Source organism: Colius striatus, chromosome 3 (genome assembly GCF_028858725.1).
Source record: "Colius striatus isolate bColStr4 chromosome 3, bColStr4.1.hap1, whole genome shotgun sequence".
NCBI classification, from domain to species: domain Eukaryota; kingdom Metazoa; phylum Chordata; class Aves; order Coliiformes; family Coliidae; genus Colius; species Colius striatus.
Genome location: NC_084761.1, coordinates 32714048 through 32730906, shown reverse-complemented (window position 1 = coordinate 32730906; position 16859 = coordinate 32714048). Strand labels below are relative to the sequence as shown.

The 16859-nt window shown below is 40.3% G+C and overlaps 1 protein-coding gene across 1 annotated transcript in view; it reads left to right on the top strand.

The window, feature by feature from the left end:
* Nucleotides 1-16859, top strand: part of TBC1D9 (TBC1 domain family member 9) — a 62047-nt gene that overhangs the window by 18431 nt on the left and 26757 nt on the right. Inside the window, exons 3-7 of the mRNA XM_061993652.1 lie at nt 9010-9128; nt 10585-10813; nt 11869-12130; nt 13250-13457; nt 16008-16214. Of these exons, the coding sequence (XP_061849636.1) occupies nt 9010-9128; nt 10585-10813; nt 11869-12130; nt 13250-13457; nt 16008-16214 (1025 nt within the window). The remainder of the gene's footprint in view (nt 1-9009; nt 9129-10584; nt 10814-11868; nt 12131-13249; nt 13458-16007; nt 16215-16859) is intronic.

Genomic DNA, 16859 nt, shown 5'->3' with positions numbered 1-16859 from the left:
CATCAGCAGCAAAAGGAAGATTAGGGAGAATGTGAACGTGCTGATGAACAAGGAGGGTGCCCTGGTGGCAGAGAAGGCAGAGCTACTGAATGCCTCTCAGTCTTCACTGCCAAGGTCGGCCCTTGAGAAGCCCAGTCCCTGGAGGAGAGTAGGATAGTCTGGAGAACAGAAGATTTTCTCTCGGTTGTCAAGGATGGGGTTAGAGACCCATTAGGCAAACTGGACACTTGTAAATCCATAAATCTATGAGACCTGATGGGATGCATACATGAGGGGTGAGGGAAATGGCTGATGTTATTGCTAAGCTGCTCTCCATCATTTTTGAATGATCATGGAGCACAGGTGAGGTGCCTGAGGACTGGAGAAAGGCCAGTGTCATTCCAGACTTCAAAAAAGGCAAGAAGAAAAGCCTAAGAAAGTACAGGCCAGTCAACCTAACCTCCATCCCTAGAAAGATGATGGAACAGCTCATCCTGGATGCCATCCCTAAACACATGAAGGAAGATATGATTATCAGAGAAGCACAGATTCTTAAGGGTTGGAAGGGACATCAAAAGATCATCTAGTCTAACCCTCCTGGACTCGACATGGATTCACCAAGGGGAAATCCTGTTTGACCAACCTGATAGCCTTCTACAAGGGCATAACTGTCTGGCTAAATGAGGGCAGAGCAGCGGATATCATCTACCTTGACTTCAGCAAGGCTTTCAACACTGTCTCCCACAACATCCTCATCAGAAAGCTCAGGCAGTGTGGCTTGGATGAGTGGACAGTGAGGTGGATCAAGAGCTGGCTGAATGACAGAGCCCAGAGGCTGGTGATCAATGGCACAGAATCGAGTTGGAGGCCTGTGGCCAGTGGAGTTCCACGGGAATCTGTTCTGGGACCAGTCTTGTTCAATATCTTCATCAACAACCTGGATGAGGGGAAAGAGTGTACCCTCAGCAGAGGACTGGCTGATTCCCCAGAAGGCTGTGCTGCCATTCAGCAGGATCTTGAGTGGCTTGAGAGTTGGACAGAGAGGAACCTCATGAGGTTCAACAAGGGCAAGTGCAGAGTCCTGCACCTGGGAAGAGCAACTCCATGCACCAGTACAGGCTGGTGGTTGACCTACTGAAGAGCAGCTCTGCAGAGTGAGACCTGGGAGTCCTGGTTGACAATAAACTAACCATGAGCCAGCAATGTGTCCTTGTGGCCAAGAAGGCCAATGGCATCCTGGGATACACCAAAAAGAATGTGGGCAGCAGTCAAGGGAGGTTCTACTCTACTCTACTCTACTCTAGTGAGGCCTCGTCTGTAGTCCTGTGTCCAGTTCTGGACTCCCCAGTTCAAGCGGGACAGGGAATATCTGAGGAGAGTCCAGAGCAGGGCTACCAAGATGATCAGGGGACTGAAACATCTTTCTTATGGGGAAAGGCTGCGGGATCTGGGGCTGTTCAGCCTGGGTAAGAGGAGACTGAGGGAGGACCTCATGAATACTTGCAAGTATTTGAAAGGTGTATGTCAAGATGATGGGGAAACACCTTTTTCTGTCATGTTCAGTGATAGGACTAGGAATAATGGGACGAAAGCTGGGACACAAAAAGTTCCATTTAAGGAACAACTTCCTTACTATGAGGGTGAGGGAGCCCTGGCACAGGCTGCCCAGGGAGGGTGTGGAATCTCCTTCTCTGGAGGTTTTCAAAATCTGCCTGGACATATTCCTACCTGACCTGATCTAGGTGAAGCTGCTTTAGCAGTGGGGTCGGACTAGATGATCTCTAAAGATCCCTTCCCACTCCTACCAGTCTGCAATTCTGTGATTTTAAAATTCACATAGCATAATTTGCCTTTAGTGACAGCTAATACTAAAACCACGTGTCGTGGTTTGGCCCAGCTAGCACAACAGCACCACGACAGTTTCTCGCTCGATGCCCCCATTCACCCCTACCCTCGTTAAGATGGGGGAGGACCCAGCGAAATGGGAGTAAAAAGATAAGCAAGATTGTTGTGGATTGAGACAAGGGCAGGGAGGGCTCGCTGCCAATTATGGTTCTGGGCAAAACAGACTCTAGTACTCGACTTAGAGAGGAAAGTAGGAAAGTTTATTCTACAAGAAACAGAACAGAATAAAAGCAAAAAGGGAGTAGGATGATGAGAAAATTACAACCAGCACTTTAAGATCTCCCTCCCCCATCCCTCCTTTCTTCCCGGGCCCAGCTCACTGCTCCCGATATCTCTACCTCCTCCCCCCGCAACAGCTTAGGGGGGCAGGGAATGGGGGATGTGGTCAGTCTCTCACAGATGGGCTTTGCCGCTTCTGTCTTCTCAGATGAGGATGACTCCTGGCATTCTTCCCCTGCTCCAACACGGGGTTCCTCCCCCGGAACACAGTCCTTAACAAACTTCTCTGGTGTGGGTTGTTCCCAACAGCTGTGGCTTCTGCCGATACAGGTTCCCTCACACGGGACACAGTCCTTGGTGAATATCTCTGACGTGGATTCTTCACCGCGGTTGCAGTTTCTGCAGTTGCAAGGTCCCTCTCTCGGGACAAGGCCTCTTCTAGGCATAAGTTTAATGAGCTGCTTTGTCGTGGGTTCCTCCCCACAGTTGCAGCTGTGGATATTGGGTCCCTTCCTCGGGACAGGGCCTGCTCCGGCCATAGTGATAAAGGGCCTCTCCTTCGGGACAAGGCCTCCTCCGGCCAAAATCACTGTCCCTGGCTCAGGGCCTTTAATGAAGTGAATCGCTGCCCCTGGTCCGGGGTCAGCTTTAGCAAAATGAGTCTTTGCTCCTGATGCGGGCTCATTATCAAAATGAGTCTCTCCCGCTGATGTGGGGTCTTTAAAGAAATGAAAATAAATCTCAGCTTCACCAGTTCTCTCTATAGAATGCAGAGGAGTCTCTGCTACAGTACACCTCCTCCCTTTCATCACTGACCTTGGAGTCCGCATGGTTGTTTCTCTCACCGTTCCTACTCCTTGCACCACCACCAGCCAGAAGAAGAGAAGAAGGGGCAGAAGAAGGAAAGAAGATGGAGGAAGACACCTCCCCTTCCAGCTTCTTCTTAAAAAGTGATCGTGGAGGCGTCTAATTGGCTCAGCCCCAGAAGTGAGCCTTTTCTGAGCTGGGGAGAGTTGTGAGCAACTTCTTGCAGGAGCCATCTTTGCAGCCCCTTCCCCCATACCAGAAAAGGCTGTCATGTCAAACCATGACACCACGTAATAAGGAAATTGTCAATATTATGAAAATCATTTCCAAATCCTCATTGAACTGCTTGCTTTGTACCATTGGCTGCTCTGCTGTGACTTTATGTAATGGGACCTGTCGTGGTTTAGGCCCATCAGGGAACAAAGTACCGAAGTGGCTGAGAATTGCTCAAGGGCAGGGAGAGCTTAATTGCCGCTTAAGGTTCAGGACAAAACAGACCAGGCTACTCGGCTTGGGGAAGAAAACAGAAAAAAAAACCAATTTAATGCAACATCAACTAAAACATACCCCCAAAAACCCAAACCATAACCAAAATGAAACAACACAGAGTAATACATCAATGAAGAGTCCAACCAGCCTTTTTAAGAACACCTTCTTGCCACACCTCCCCTCTTCCCGGGCTCAGAGCCCTGATCCCGGTGGTTTTACCTTGCCCCCCCCGAACGGTTCAGGGGGGCAGGCAGTGGGGGTTTCAGTCAGTCTGTTCCCGATGGCTTCTGCCGTTTGTCCCTCCTCAGGACGGGTGAGCTCCACACCAGTCCTCCCTGCAAGTCCGTGGGGTACCTCACACACACGGCAGCCCTGCACAGGCTGCTCCGACACGCATTTATCCCAAAGGCTGCAGCTCCTCTCTGCCTCTTGTGTGGGGCTGCTCTGCGACGTGCAGGCTCTCCAGCACGGCCTGGGCCATGGCCGTGTCCCCACACAGTCCCTCGCCCGTCCGGGCTCACTCACATGGAGCTGCTGGTAACTCTCGGTCCTGCCACGGACCTCCATAGGTTGCAGGGGCACAGCTTGCATTCTCGCCACGGCTTGCAGAGGAGTCTCTGGTCTATTGCTTCTCCTTCCTTCCTCCTTCTCTGGCTGAAGGGTCAGCGTGGTCGCCTCCATCTTGTATCACTCTTACACCTCCTCCCTTGCATTCCGAATTCCCATCCCCTAAATAGTGATTGCAGAGGCGCCAGATTGGCCCAGCCGGGCCGGAGGTGGGTGTGAACCCAGGAACCGGGGGAGAGTCCGCAAACTCTTTACCGGGTCTTCACTGCAACCTGCTCCCCCTGTTACTAAGCCAAAAGCTGCTCCTTGCTAAACCAGAACAGGACCTTGCATGTCAGCTTTTGACAGAACTCGGTCGTGAGAAGAATGTTTGTAAGCTTCTCTGTCCCATAAGCTTGAAAGGGAGCAAGCAAGGGCACAAATTTTTGTGCTGTTTGGAGACTCTCTTCCAAATAAAATAACATATCACTAAGCTCTCAATAAAACAGTGTTTCTTCCAAGATGCTTATACTGTGCACATATTTAGAAATCAATTGTTAAGACTCTGAAAATAGGCCGTGTGACTTTTCCTTAAGTGCATTTGCCTCTTTTTTTTGCAAGACACCTATAGATAATTACTGTAATTTCATAGCTACAGTATGTGTCCTCAAATAACCAGGGGCAAAAAATTGAAGGCAGATGAGGTAGGGCCCCAGAATATACAAATGTACCATATGCATAGAAATTTATGCTGCTGAACTGTCTGGGTTTTTCCCTTATGTGGCAGATACTGAAGATTTTATGGAGAAATATGGTACTCTGTTTACATTGATCTAATGTTAATAACCATGCTCTTCAATTACAAATCTTAGCCCTAAATGAAGTTGCTGAAGTAGTTAATGTATTTGTCTGTGCTTCCATTGTATGGAATGTTTCTCGAATTTTTAGTCTCCTAATGTTTATCTGGTTGATTGATGTAGTTATTTTGATTAAATTATAAGACTGCACTAGCAGTCTCATCACCTGAGGGAAATAGTGTGGCTCTTATAGGGAGATAAAATTTTACAGAGAGCAAATTATTTATGCAACCTTTAAGCTGAGCAGACTGATGTTAACAGCCCAAGGCTCTATGCTGTGGTTATTTTATGAATTTGCAACTAAAGCAATTCCTTCTGAACTCATCAAGGGTTTTTAGTATTATACTAGTTACTAAGGGATTTGGCTGCATTTAAGTATGCAACTCTGGTTTGTCCTGCATTTTACAGCTGTCCCTTCTTGTTCTCCAGGGGTAGGCCGCTGGTCATTTGGGACTTGTAATGTCCTATTTTTAACAGAAATTCTTCATGTTCTTCTCTGCTTTCCATAAAGCAATAGTCTCCATCTTCAGTAAGTAGCCATACAGAGTGACTGGAAGAAATGGATTGTTTCCTGGTTCATTCATGTTGTGTGGCATTTGGTCTTCATCTGTAAAAGGCTAATCCAAGGGTTAAAAATAATCCAAGGGGTTTTGTTTGCTCTAAATAACTATTTAAGTTATGTTTAGAACCCAAATTTGTGTATAATTTATTTTGGATGGGATTTTTTTTTTGTTATTAGCTATACTGCTCTAGACTGTATGAAAATGCTGGCTGTCAGATCTCAGACTTTCTCCAGTGCAATGTTGTCCTGAAGATGTGATAGGTTAGAGTTCTGTCTATTGAACTATCCTGAACTATGTTGTTGGCAACTTTTCAGGAAAAGTTTTAAGCATGTTAATTTTGCAACATTTTTGATTTCTAGACCGTTCCATGTGACCAGTAACAGCCCTTCTGTGTCCTGTATCAGTGTTCTTTCCCAATCTGCTAGTACTCAATTTATGGGGAAAAATTACCATATATATATATATATAAATTCTGTTTGGAAATGAACACCTTTTTCTAGATTCTTCTCCACCTATAAAACAACCATTCTTACTTGGTTTTGTGTGTCTTTCAGAACCATTGCTGCAGGGTTTTTTTGTGATAACAGTAATTACTTGCATTTCCGTAGATGTTTCTAATCCTGTATTTCACATGTGAAAAAATTGAATTACAGGTTGTTTAAAGCACCAACCTTAAAATTTGATGACATACCATGGAAAAGTTTTTCAGAAAAGCCTGTGTGCTTTGCTGCACGAAGTTACAAGTTTTAGTTAGAATGCTATTATCGAGTTTACCAGCCATAGCTGTTTTCTCCTTCTGTGCACAAATTGAGGTTTTGCCAGTCCACTGCTTAAGTCTGCCATTGCTGGCAAGAACAATTTTAGTCTTCCTGAAATGTTATGGGTTCTCTTGCAGTGCATTCTGTTAATATCAGCAGTTCAATAATAAGCATCTAATAAGCATCTCAGATAAATATCTACGTGGAAGAGAAGAGCAGACATTGACAGCCTCATTAGCTGTCTCAAGCCATTCCTATTCTTCAGTCACCAGCTGAAGCAATACTGAGATTATACTTCTGAGTGTTTGAAGGCATGCTTATATGGTTTGTTAATTTTCTTCTCAGTTCTGATCTCGGTCACATTCCCTCTATACCTTCACCTCTTACCTTAGAAACCAAATCCAGAGACCCAGAGATGTTCCCATGTTGCTCATGTTGTTACTCCACCCCATGTACCAGGTAATTGCCCTTTCTCATCCTCTTTCCAGTACCATGTATCTTTCATCCAGCTCTTCTGGTCTAGACCTCTTTTAGATCTCCAGCTTCTGTTTAACACGCTGTTGGTTTCCTCCCTGAAGATGGAGGAGAGTAGCTCAGTGCTGGTGAACGTTGCACCACTTCAGCCATGGAGCACACCATAATCTGAGGGGTGCCATTCAGAGGAGAAGTGGTTAGTAGCTTGTATGCATTGTAGCTATTTTACCATTTATTTCCTGCCAGTCTTGAGGGTTCTGTATTTCAAACAGAAATTATCATTCTGTTAAACGCTTTTTTCTCTTCCCCAAGAGTTACGCTGATTAATTTACCTAAAAGGCCAATGGTGGCAAAATGGTGAATGCTTCTAGTATGTTAAGATTGCCAAAGACTTGCCAGTAGCAGAGTTTAAATAGACTTGTATTTTTAGGCATTGCAGCAAAAGTGATTTTTGATCCTGAGTAAACAAAGCAAAGAGACTGATCTAGACAGTGATGGTAAATTGATGCAAACTGATTGCGTGATCTGCCATAGATGAAACTGGTAAGAAAAACAGTAAAATAGTGTAGATAAAAAGCAATAGCAATGAAGAGATGGGTTGTTAGAGATTGAGACTCATCAACCAAAGCTATTTCATAAGAAGTGATGAAAAATAATTGATGAACCGCAAACAAGAAATCAACAGCTATAAGAAATAGTTCATCATGATAGTGTGTCTGCACTGCTTGTCACTGCTCTTCAAGAGATGAATGATGACAGTGTAGCTTTATATACATAGCTCATGTGTTTATTCATTACTTTTTACAGCAGTGTAAAAGCCAAGAGGAAATAAATTAGTCTTCAGGCCACCTGCTGAGTTCCAGAAAGGTCTGATTGCATCCAGTAGTTTAAAAGAGAAGCAGCAGTGGCAATCGCTTGTGGTTCTGAAATATTGGTTACATATTCAGGCTCTTGTGCAACGTGATTTATTTATCCATAGTATGAGTAGAACTGTGAAATTCTACTGAAAGTTTCACAGAATGTTGTGTTCTGTTGCTTTCATTGGAATTGTGTATAGCTCTGATTGTATACCACAGAAATAATATTTTCCCCTGTAATTTATTGCTGAACCACAAGGAAAATTATTTTTGGTGTGTGTTCAGGGCAGTCACATTGGGTTCTTCCACAAACCGTAGAAACACTTATGCACAGACCTGTGACAATTTGTGCCTATAGTGAGGCTGAAGTTACTAGCAACAGCTTGCTGAACTTTAACCTCTTTATAATGGTTGCTTCACATGAGCCCGCTTCACGTTGTTGGGCTTTGTTGGGCAGGTACACTTACTTGCTAGATCTGAGTAAAACGAGCCAAATCTGTGATTTGAACAAAAACATGATGTAGTATTGGTGCTGGACTGAGGTACTTTTAATCTAAGTTCAGTCACAGATGTTCCTATGTCAATGTGTAACGTTTGTTTTGTGACAAAGCTTAAAAGTCCTACTTTTGACATAATTCCCTCAATGTCTTTTTTGGGGTAACAATTTTTTTGTGTATTTATTCTTCCTTGAGAGTGGACACAGATCTTGAAGAGCATCAACAATGTTATTATGTGAGATGTTGCTGATGGGGTCAAAATGAAGGTTATATTTATTACAATCTATCTCAAATAAAATAAAGCAAAACTGTGCATATACATCTAGTTCATATAAAAAGCTTTTTCATCTCTCTTGGGGTACTTTACAGACTATGTATGTCGATTCCTTGGTATCAGAAATACCTCAGTTGACCCCTTTTGATCTCCTAAGCAAGCTAGGGTCAAGGCTTAGTTTATTCTTTCTTCATTAAAAGTAAACCACCTCTGACAACCATCTCCTGAAAAGATACAGCTTGCTTAGAGGTCTTTCAGCACTCCTCATTTGAGGAAGAGACATTGCAATAGACTTGTTGGAAAATGATCCATTTCAACTTCTACTCTGGAAATTTTACCTTTATTTTGTAATTTTTAGATGTATTTAATGTGGAGAATTAGAATCCAATGGTAGGATATACAACTGCTGGGTTTTTTGTCACTTCCTAACAGATGCAGGTAATATGTTTGCTAACTCCTTAATGTAACATTGGGCAGCTTGGTGTTGTTGCTGTACTTAGAATTCTAAATGTAGGAATTTTTTGCATATGATACTGATATAAACAGTTTGTGTTTCTCAGAGAATAATCTTGAAGAATGCTACTTATTTAGTACGAGGTTAAAGAGTATGAGAGATAATTTTGGAATTTATAGGGACACAGCATCTTCTGAAATACTGCATCTCCACTTGCTGGCGAGTTTTATTCCTGTCTTTTGTTTATGATTGAGAGGATATTGCCCTTGGTAAATAATTTCTTTCATGACTTTTGTGGGTTTTGTGTTTGTTTTTTTTTTTTCTATACAGGTTGCTCAAGGAAAGAAATCACCGAACACTGGGAATGGCTTGAACAGAATTTGTTGCAAACTCTTTCAATCTTTGAAAATGAGAATGACATAAATACATTTGTCAGAGGAAAAATACAGGTAGCTAACCATATTATTATAAATGATGTTAATGATAAATATGATGGCGGAAGTAAAACTGACATGAATTGTAAACAAATTTGACCTGATGGTCCTGAGGCTGTTCCACCTTTTTGAAGGGAAGCAACAAGTAGCAACATGTGTATAAAAATTAGAGAAGCTGGAATGAATGTACATAACTAGAGCAGTATGATTAAATATCTATCTATATATATAGGCAGAGCTTCAGACATATTTTCTAAAATTAAATGCACTATGTTTGTGTCTTAAACTTTGATAGATTTTGGGTAACTGCTTTTTCTTTTCATGCACTCATCCTATAATGCCTCCGTACCCATTTTGGTGTAGTTAAATCCTGTAGTGTTAGCATTTATACTTCATATAGGTGTTAGAGGTTGCTGGTTGGTTGTCTTGTTTGTTTATTTGGGAGTTTTGGAATTTTAGAATTCTTAGTTTTAGAATTTTTTTTTCTTCTTACAGGAAAGATAGTAGCTATACTGGTAAAAAGTACTTTATCCACACTAAGAATTATTGAAAAATATTTTGTTAAAAGATTGGTTGTTAGCAAAATTTAATGTACTTGCTTGGTGTGTATTCTCAGCATTAGCTTTGTCTCCTTTCTCTTTTAACATTTCATATAGTAAGAATGCCTTAAGAAGTCCCCTAGTTTGTGTTTTACTAGTGAATCAGGTATAAGTGGTATAGGTGATCATGGAAACACTTTATGCAAGATGACATCTGTCTTCTGAAATATAATCCTTTCAGGAAACTTATTTTTCAGAGGTGGATCTTTAGAGATCCGTTCTAACCCCTACCATTCTCTGATTCTGTTATTCAATATGAATGATGATTTGCTGTCTCACACTGTCCAGTGTCTTCTACGCCTGGGAGTGTGAGTAATTTTTCCATCCTGCCAGCTGATCTAACAGGAGATACTGATCTTTTTTTCCTCTTGCTCTTTTCTTTTGCTCAAGGCCTGCTAAAAGGGGTCATAAAAGTTGTTTGACATTTTACCCCAATGAATAACAGATCCTTTTTCCTCTTATGTTTTTCCTTTCTTTTAGAAGAAAATTTTCTGATGAAATCCTAACCCTGTCTCCCCAGGGAGCATATTTACACAGAAGGGGAAAATAATACGAATCATAGCTGTTAATTGTGTTGTTGTGTTATTATTATTGTTGTTAGTAGTATTTGAGATAGTTTAAATTAAGACAAGGTACTGGAAAGCAGTTGGTGTTTGGTTGCCTTTGACATATGTAGCCGTGGTAGGTAGCAAAGTCATCAGAAAGACTTGAATAGAGTGAATAACTATATAAGCAAAAGTATGAGAGAGAAACAAAAGACATTTTTGACATTTTAGCACCATGTGGCCTCTGACCCAGGCAGCAATTGTAATATGGATGTCTGATACCCCATGGCAACTAATGTGCTATGCACTTCTTTCACTCCCTCCTAGGGCATCATTGCTGAGTACAACAAAATCAATGGCATCAAGGAGGATGATGACACAGAAAAATTTAAGGAAGCCATAGTAAAGTTTCACAAGCTATTTGGGATGCCAGAAGAAGAGAAATTAGTGAACTACTATTCCTGCAGTTACTGGAAGGGGAAGGTTCCCCGTCAGGGCTGGGTGTATCTCAGCATTAATCACCTTTGCTTTTACTCTTTCCTCATGGGAAGGGAAGGTACGTTTTACAGTGGAACAGTGGTCTGTGCATCTAAGGATTTTTAGGAAGTCTTCTGTACCTTGCTACTGTTCACCCGCTGAGCTGCTGGGGGTGCAAGGACGCTGCTGAAGGACAGAGGAGCAGGGAGTAATTCCCTGGTTGTTGCACTTGTTCTCGTTTTGTTTTGTATTTCTCAAAGTAGTTCTCAAAGTAGTTCTCTATAAAACAATACCTGATCATTGTTGGGAGGCATGGGTCACTCAGGAACTGTGCTCAAAAGGGAATAGGGTTGAGATCCCACCAGTTTTAGCTCCTTTTGCTCTTATACAATCCTCTGATACTAGTCTGTCAGACTTTGCAACCTCAAATGACACATTTACTGTTGTACAACACCAGAGTATCAGAAAGGGCTCAAAGGAGACCCAAGATCAAAAACTACATAGTGTGGATACAGCTATTCTGCTCTAAGAGGGAGTTAATTCTAAGCACTCTGGATGTGTGCAAGTCTGCTGTACTTGGTTATGGGCAATAGGTCACTCCCAGATCTTTCCATTTAGCTGCATAAACATACTCTAGTGAATGACTGGAGATTTTTTCTTTTTGGACAAAAATAATTGTGGATTTAATCCCTCTTAAAGACAATATCCTGACCTGTAGTGACAATTGGAAGAAAAGCTGTGGATCTGTCCATACAGTAGTATTTGGAACTTTTTAATTTATAAAAATAGCACAAACCTGTCTGATGTGTTTAGACTACATTTCTTTGTTTCTGTAAGAAAAGAGGACATTGGAGACTGAGCAAGTGTTGTGGCAATGATAAGTTACCCCATCTAGCTTCGCAATGCCTTTGTATGGTGTTCTATACAGAAGTAAATGATGTTTAAATTCTTCTATTTGCTGTTTGTCAGGTGATGATAGACTCAGCTTGTACAAACAAAATATTTATGCTGTCCTCCTAACTTTTCAAGATGCAAGAAAATTTCAGTTGAAGCCATTTTATAGGAAGAGGATGATAAATGCTCTTGAATATGCTAATTTTTGTACTGAGTCCTTTTTTGTTTGCTTCTGTTCAGCAAAGTTAGTTATCCGTTGGGTTGATATCACTCAACTTGAGAAGAATGCTACACTGCTCTTCCCTGATATGATCAAAGTGAGCACAAGGTCAAGTCAACATTTCTTCTCAGTGTTCCTCAATATCAGTGAGACATTTAAACTAATGGAACAACTTGCCAATATAGCTATGCGACAGCTTTTGGACAATGAAGGATTTGAACAAGACAGGTCATTACCCAAACTGAAAAAGAAATCCCCCAAAAAAGTATCTGCACTAAAACGGTAGGTAGCACTGGCTCTTAGTCATTGGTTTCTCCTCAGTCCTTTTACTTACAGCATTAGTTTTCATATGTTCCTGCCATTTACGGTTCTCCAAAAGGAATTACTGATTCCAGCAGTGGTAAGATGGGGATAATTATTTAGATATAATTGCTTGGACTCCTGTTGAAAGAGGAAATGGCAAACATTTGAGTAGGAACATGTTGCAAAAGTAAAAGAAACATATTTGGGCCAAATTCTTGCTTATTTGGAAGCTCTATGACATTTCTCTCAACATCTGTTGTAAGGCCTGTTAATGTTACTAGGGGAAGGAAATAAAATGATTTAAGTGTTACTGAGTAAAACATGTGCCTAACCGTCGTACTATGTCCCATAACTGGGACTGAGAATTTATTCTAGATGATGAATTTTATGTAGAACTTATTTTAGGTAACAGAGATAGAGACAAAATTCTAAGGGATGAAAAAATATCGGGAAAATATTTCTGCCTCTTTTATAGATCCCAGGTTGCAATTTTATAAAATAGCAAGAAACTATTATTATTTTATATGTTGATTATTTTAGTGAACCCTAAGTATTGTTACCAGTGTTCATTTATATTTCTCATTACTTAGTGACATCTGGTATGCATTCTATCACTTGGGTGATACTATTCAGTGTTTTGAACTGAATGCATTATCAAGACTAGATCTTGAAATTGTTTACTAGTTCTAGCCCTAAGGATTTAATCGTATTAATGAATACACCCAAAATGCTTCTTTGAGGTTTCGTGTTACATGGGGTCATGTGTTATTTAAAGATAAATTGATTCACTGTTTATATTCACAGAAGGTAGGGCTGAACTTGAAGGGATCACCCAACCTATCCGCTCTGTGAAGTCAGGATCAATGTAGCTAAGTCATTCATGGCGGAAGTGGTTTTTGCATATGATTTTAGAGTCTTCCATCAGCATAGACTATACATCCCCTATATGCAAACTATTTTCACTGCTATGCTGTATGCTCACTGCTTAACTGAATTGTATGTTACAAGTAAATTGGCAATGATTTGTCTCAAATGTATCTTAAAATTTATTTTGTATTTTTAAAACAAGAAAAGCTTTCTGTGGGATTTATTTTTTAGGGATCTTGATGCCAGAGCAAAGAGTGAGAGATACCGTGCATTGTTCCGACTCCCTAAGGATGAGAAATTAGATGGACACACAGACTGTACTCTCTGGACTCCATTCAACAAAATGCATATTTTGGGTCAGATGTTTGTTTCTACAAACTACATTTGCTTCACTAGTAAAGAAGAAAACTTGTGCAGCCTTATTATCCCTCTTCGAGAGGTAAATATTTGTCCTATAAATTTACAAATACAAATAGAAAAGCAATATCCTATTGGAAATTGCATCCTAGCTTTGATGGTTTCTTCATTATTGGAGACAATCTCTTTGTCCTTTTAATGTCTAATGACCATAGAATTCTGATATGTTCCAAGTAGTATTTAATGACTGTATCTTTCAGTTCAAAGTTTGTACTAGTAAAATTCACAGGGAATTTTCTCCGGCAGTTTTTTACAATCCTTATGAATCTTCTGTCATAATTTATATTCCAATTTACAGCCCCATGGTACATTTTTTTTTTTGTGCTTCACAGGGAAGGATGAATGCTAAAACATCCTATATTGATGAGTGGAACTTCTATTAATCTGTCAAATAAGATTTGCTGTTGTCAGATATAAACAGTTACACAATCCTAAAGATTTTAATTTTGTCTTCACACAGATTTGCAATCACTGTTCCTGTATATGGAAAATATTGGTCAGCATTTTACAGATTGGTGGGCTTCCCTTTTTAAAGCTGGGTACTTAAAGCACATATTCAGTAAAAACATTTGTTTGACACAATTAAAAAAAAATAGGGAGTTTTTTATGATTGACAAATCTGTGGGTTAAGTCTTGGAAATATTACCAAAGCAGATGGAGCCAAGGACAGTTAGGCATGACTGAAGAACTGTGGAATATTCCAATGCACTATTTTCCCTCACAAATCCTTAAGAGTAAAACCAAATCATATTTGTTTGGAAACTTTGAAGTACAGCTTCTCCACTATGTGTTGCAATGAACTTGGTTATTTGAGAAGGGACATTCAATTATGGTTTCACTGTTTGTCTGTAACTCCAAGGGAACAACAGTCCTCTTGATAAAGTGGTGAAGATGAACAAAGTCTGCATTTAACAGGACCTTTTTTCCTGGATGCAGATTCAGCAACTGTTTTTGATAACTGCAGCAGCAACATGGCATTCAAAGCAACTCTTAAGGCTTTAAGAGAAAGAAGTACCTGAAGGAATAAGTGCTTTTGTGTGAACAGGGTTAAGTCTCGGCACTAGTAAGGAGAACAGGAACATCCTGGGCAGTGCCAATCCTCAGAACAGCTGATTGGTACTCTTAATTCAAGGGAAGCTTTCCATTTAATTAAAGCTTTGGGTCAGACCCTATCCTAATTCCAATATTCTATGATATCCTAGAAATGTTTTGACAGATGAGATAGTAACAACATTGATTTAGAAATGGTCAGGAAAGATCATTTTCAATGTCTGACTGCACTGCTCACTGCACCCAGTAGATGCAGTCTCCAGGATCAGTACTCAGATGTGTGTGTCCCTACTTGAATAGGAAATAGGTGGATAGGGGCTCTCACAGCAGAGCATGCCTGCTGTAATGTCTGTCCTGCACCACTAGAACTTGCCTGTGTTTTATGCCGATTATGCTCAAACGGTTTTTAAGTGGAACAGGAAAATGACACAGAATCACTATTTAGCTAATTTCAATATGCTATTAGTGAAGGTCCTTTAATGTAATGAATAACTAGTGGATTCCAAGTTAATGGAAAAATAAAAGAAAGATGGAAAGTTAGACAAGTGGTACAACACCTGAGCTGTGTGTTGCAGTCTTTAAATACATCTTTCAAGGAAATGTTGTGTGAAAAAATGGTTCTTATCCTTTTAGAGATATTGATATTATAGCATTCATGTTTCACCATCAATCTGTGTTTAAAAGGGTTAATAGAAGCAAAAGTGAAGGTCCTAGTAATAGGAAATGTGCCTTTTCTATTCTAAAGGCATCTAAGAATACCTAAGAAATTGATTAAAGTCACAAAAGCAGCAGTCAAAAGTACATACAATTGTAGCTTCTATTTTGTTCAATGTGTGAACTACACAAACTTTATTTATTTGGTTTCAGGGATAATAATTGATAATGTTGGAATTCTGTTGAATTTGTGACTATTTCACTAACGATTGAAGGCCAAATAGAAACCTCCACCTTAAAGGGTTAGTTGTTTTCCTCTGTAAGGAAAGACGTGGGGCTAGTTTCCCTTTGTTGCAGGCTTCTGTGTACCATGAAAATACAGTTGCAATAACAGTTATCACAGTATGCAACTATAATATAGTAGAAAAAGAGTGTTATCCCAAAACCAGCTTATTTGCGTATATTGTCAATAAAAAGTAAGGAAAAGTATTTGTTGATTCAACTTTTACTGGTGTTGAGGAGCAGGAGAGGGATTCAGAGGCTCTACAAAAAAGCCTATAGATCTGTGTCCCCTAGAAGGAACTTTATTTTTTTGATTCTTTTGAAGTAAAGCCTGAGGAAAATAAACTAAGCAATGCAAAGGAGTTGTGCTGGTGGTTGTATTGAAGCCAGTTGTTTAAAGGGATTACAGTCTTCATGTTTCAGACTTTTAAGTCCATGTATCGAAATCCTACTTTCCTGTGGAGGGATGTCCACTGTGACTTTATATGAGGGGGGAAGGGACAGGACTTTAATGTATTAAGATGGTTTCTTAGACCAAGCAACTTGATTAATTAAAGATCTTAAAGTAGCTGCTCTTTCTCTTTAGGTGACAATAGTGGAAAAAGCAGACAGCTCCAGTGTGTTGCCCAGCCCATTATCAATCAGCACGAAAAACAGAATGACATTCCTCTTTGCCAACTTGAAAGACAGAGACTTTCTTGTACAGAGGATCTCAGATTTTCTGCAACAAACCACTTCAAAAATATACTTGGAAAAAACCAGTTCTGGAAGCTGTATCAGCTCAGATGATGAGGTATGTGGAGGAACATGAATTCTTTACTAGAAGAAGGGGAATTTTAACTGGTCTGGGGAGAGAGAAGGCAGGAAAAACCTTTACGATTTTATAAAGCTAAACCTTTGTACACAGGAACATGACCTCTTGGTTAATGCCTTTGCTTTCCCTAAGCTGAACAGTCTGTTACAATTATAACATAATTCTTTCATATTAGACCTAAGAGGTCACTGTTGCTGTTGAAGAGCAGCTCTGTAACTCCTGCTGCCATGTTCTGCAATTACAGTGTATCTTATTGGAAAGTGTCATAGTTAACTAACTGTTTAATTGAATAGTATTGTTTAATATTTATTGACTTGTCCAAGTCAAAATGTAATTGTGGAATTTTAATAATTGGAAGAAATTATCAATTGTTATGAATCTCTTTTTATTCAAGACTTTCGCTGATAAATCTTATCCTTTGATTCTTCGGAAAGTGATGCCTGAGCTGAGCAAGATCCCATGTGCACTGATAGTGAACTTCTGCACTAAGAAACTAAAAAAGCCATCCCTATCCTGGACATCCTATGTCCAGGATAGATGACCCTATTCTGAACAACCTATTTACCTATGCAAAGTAAATGGTTCTTAAAAGACATGAGCAGATAAACTTTTCTAAGGCACGTT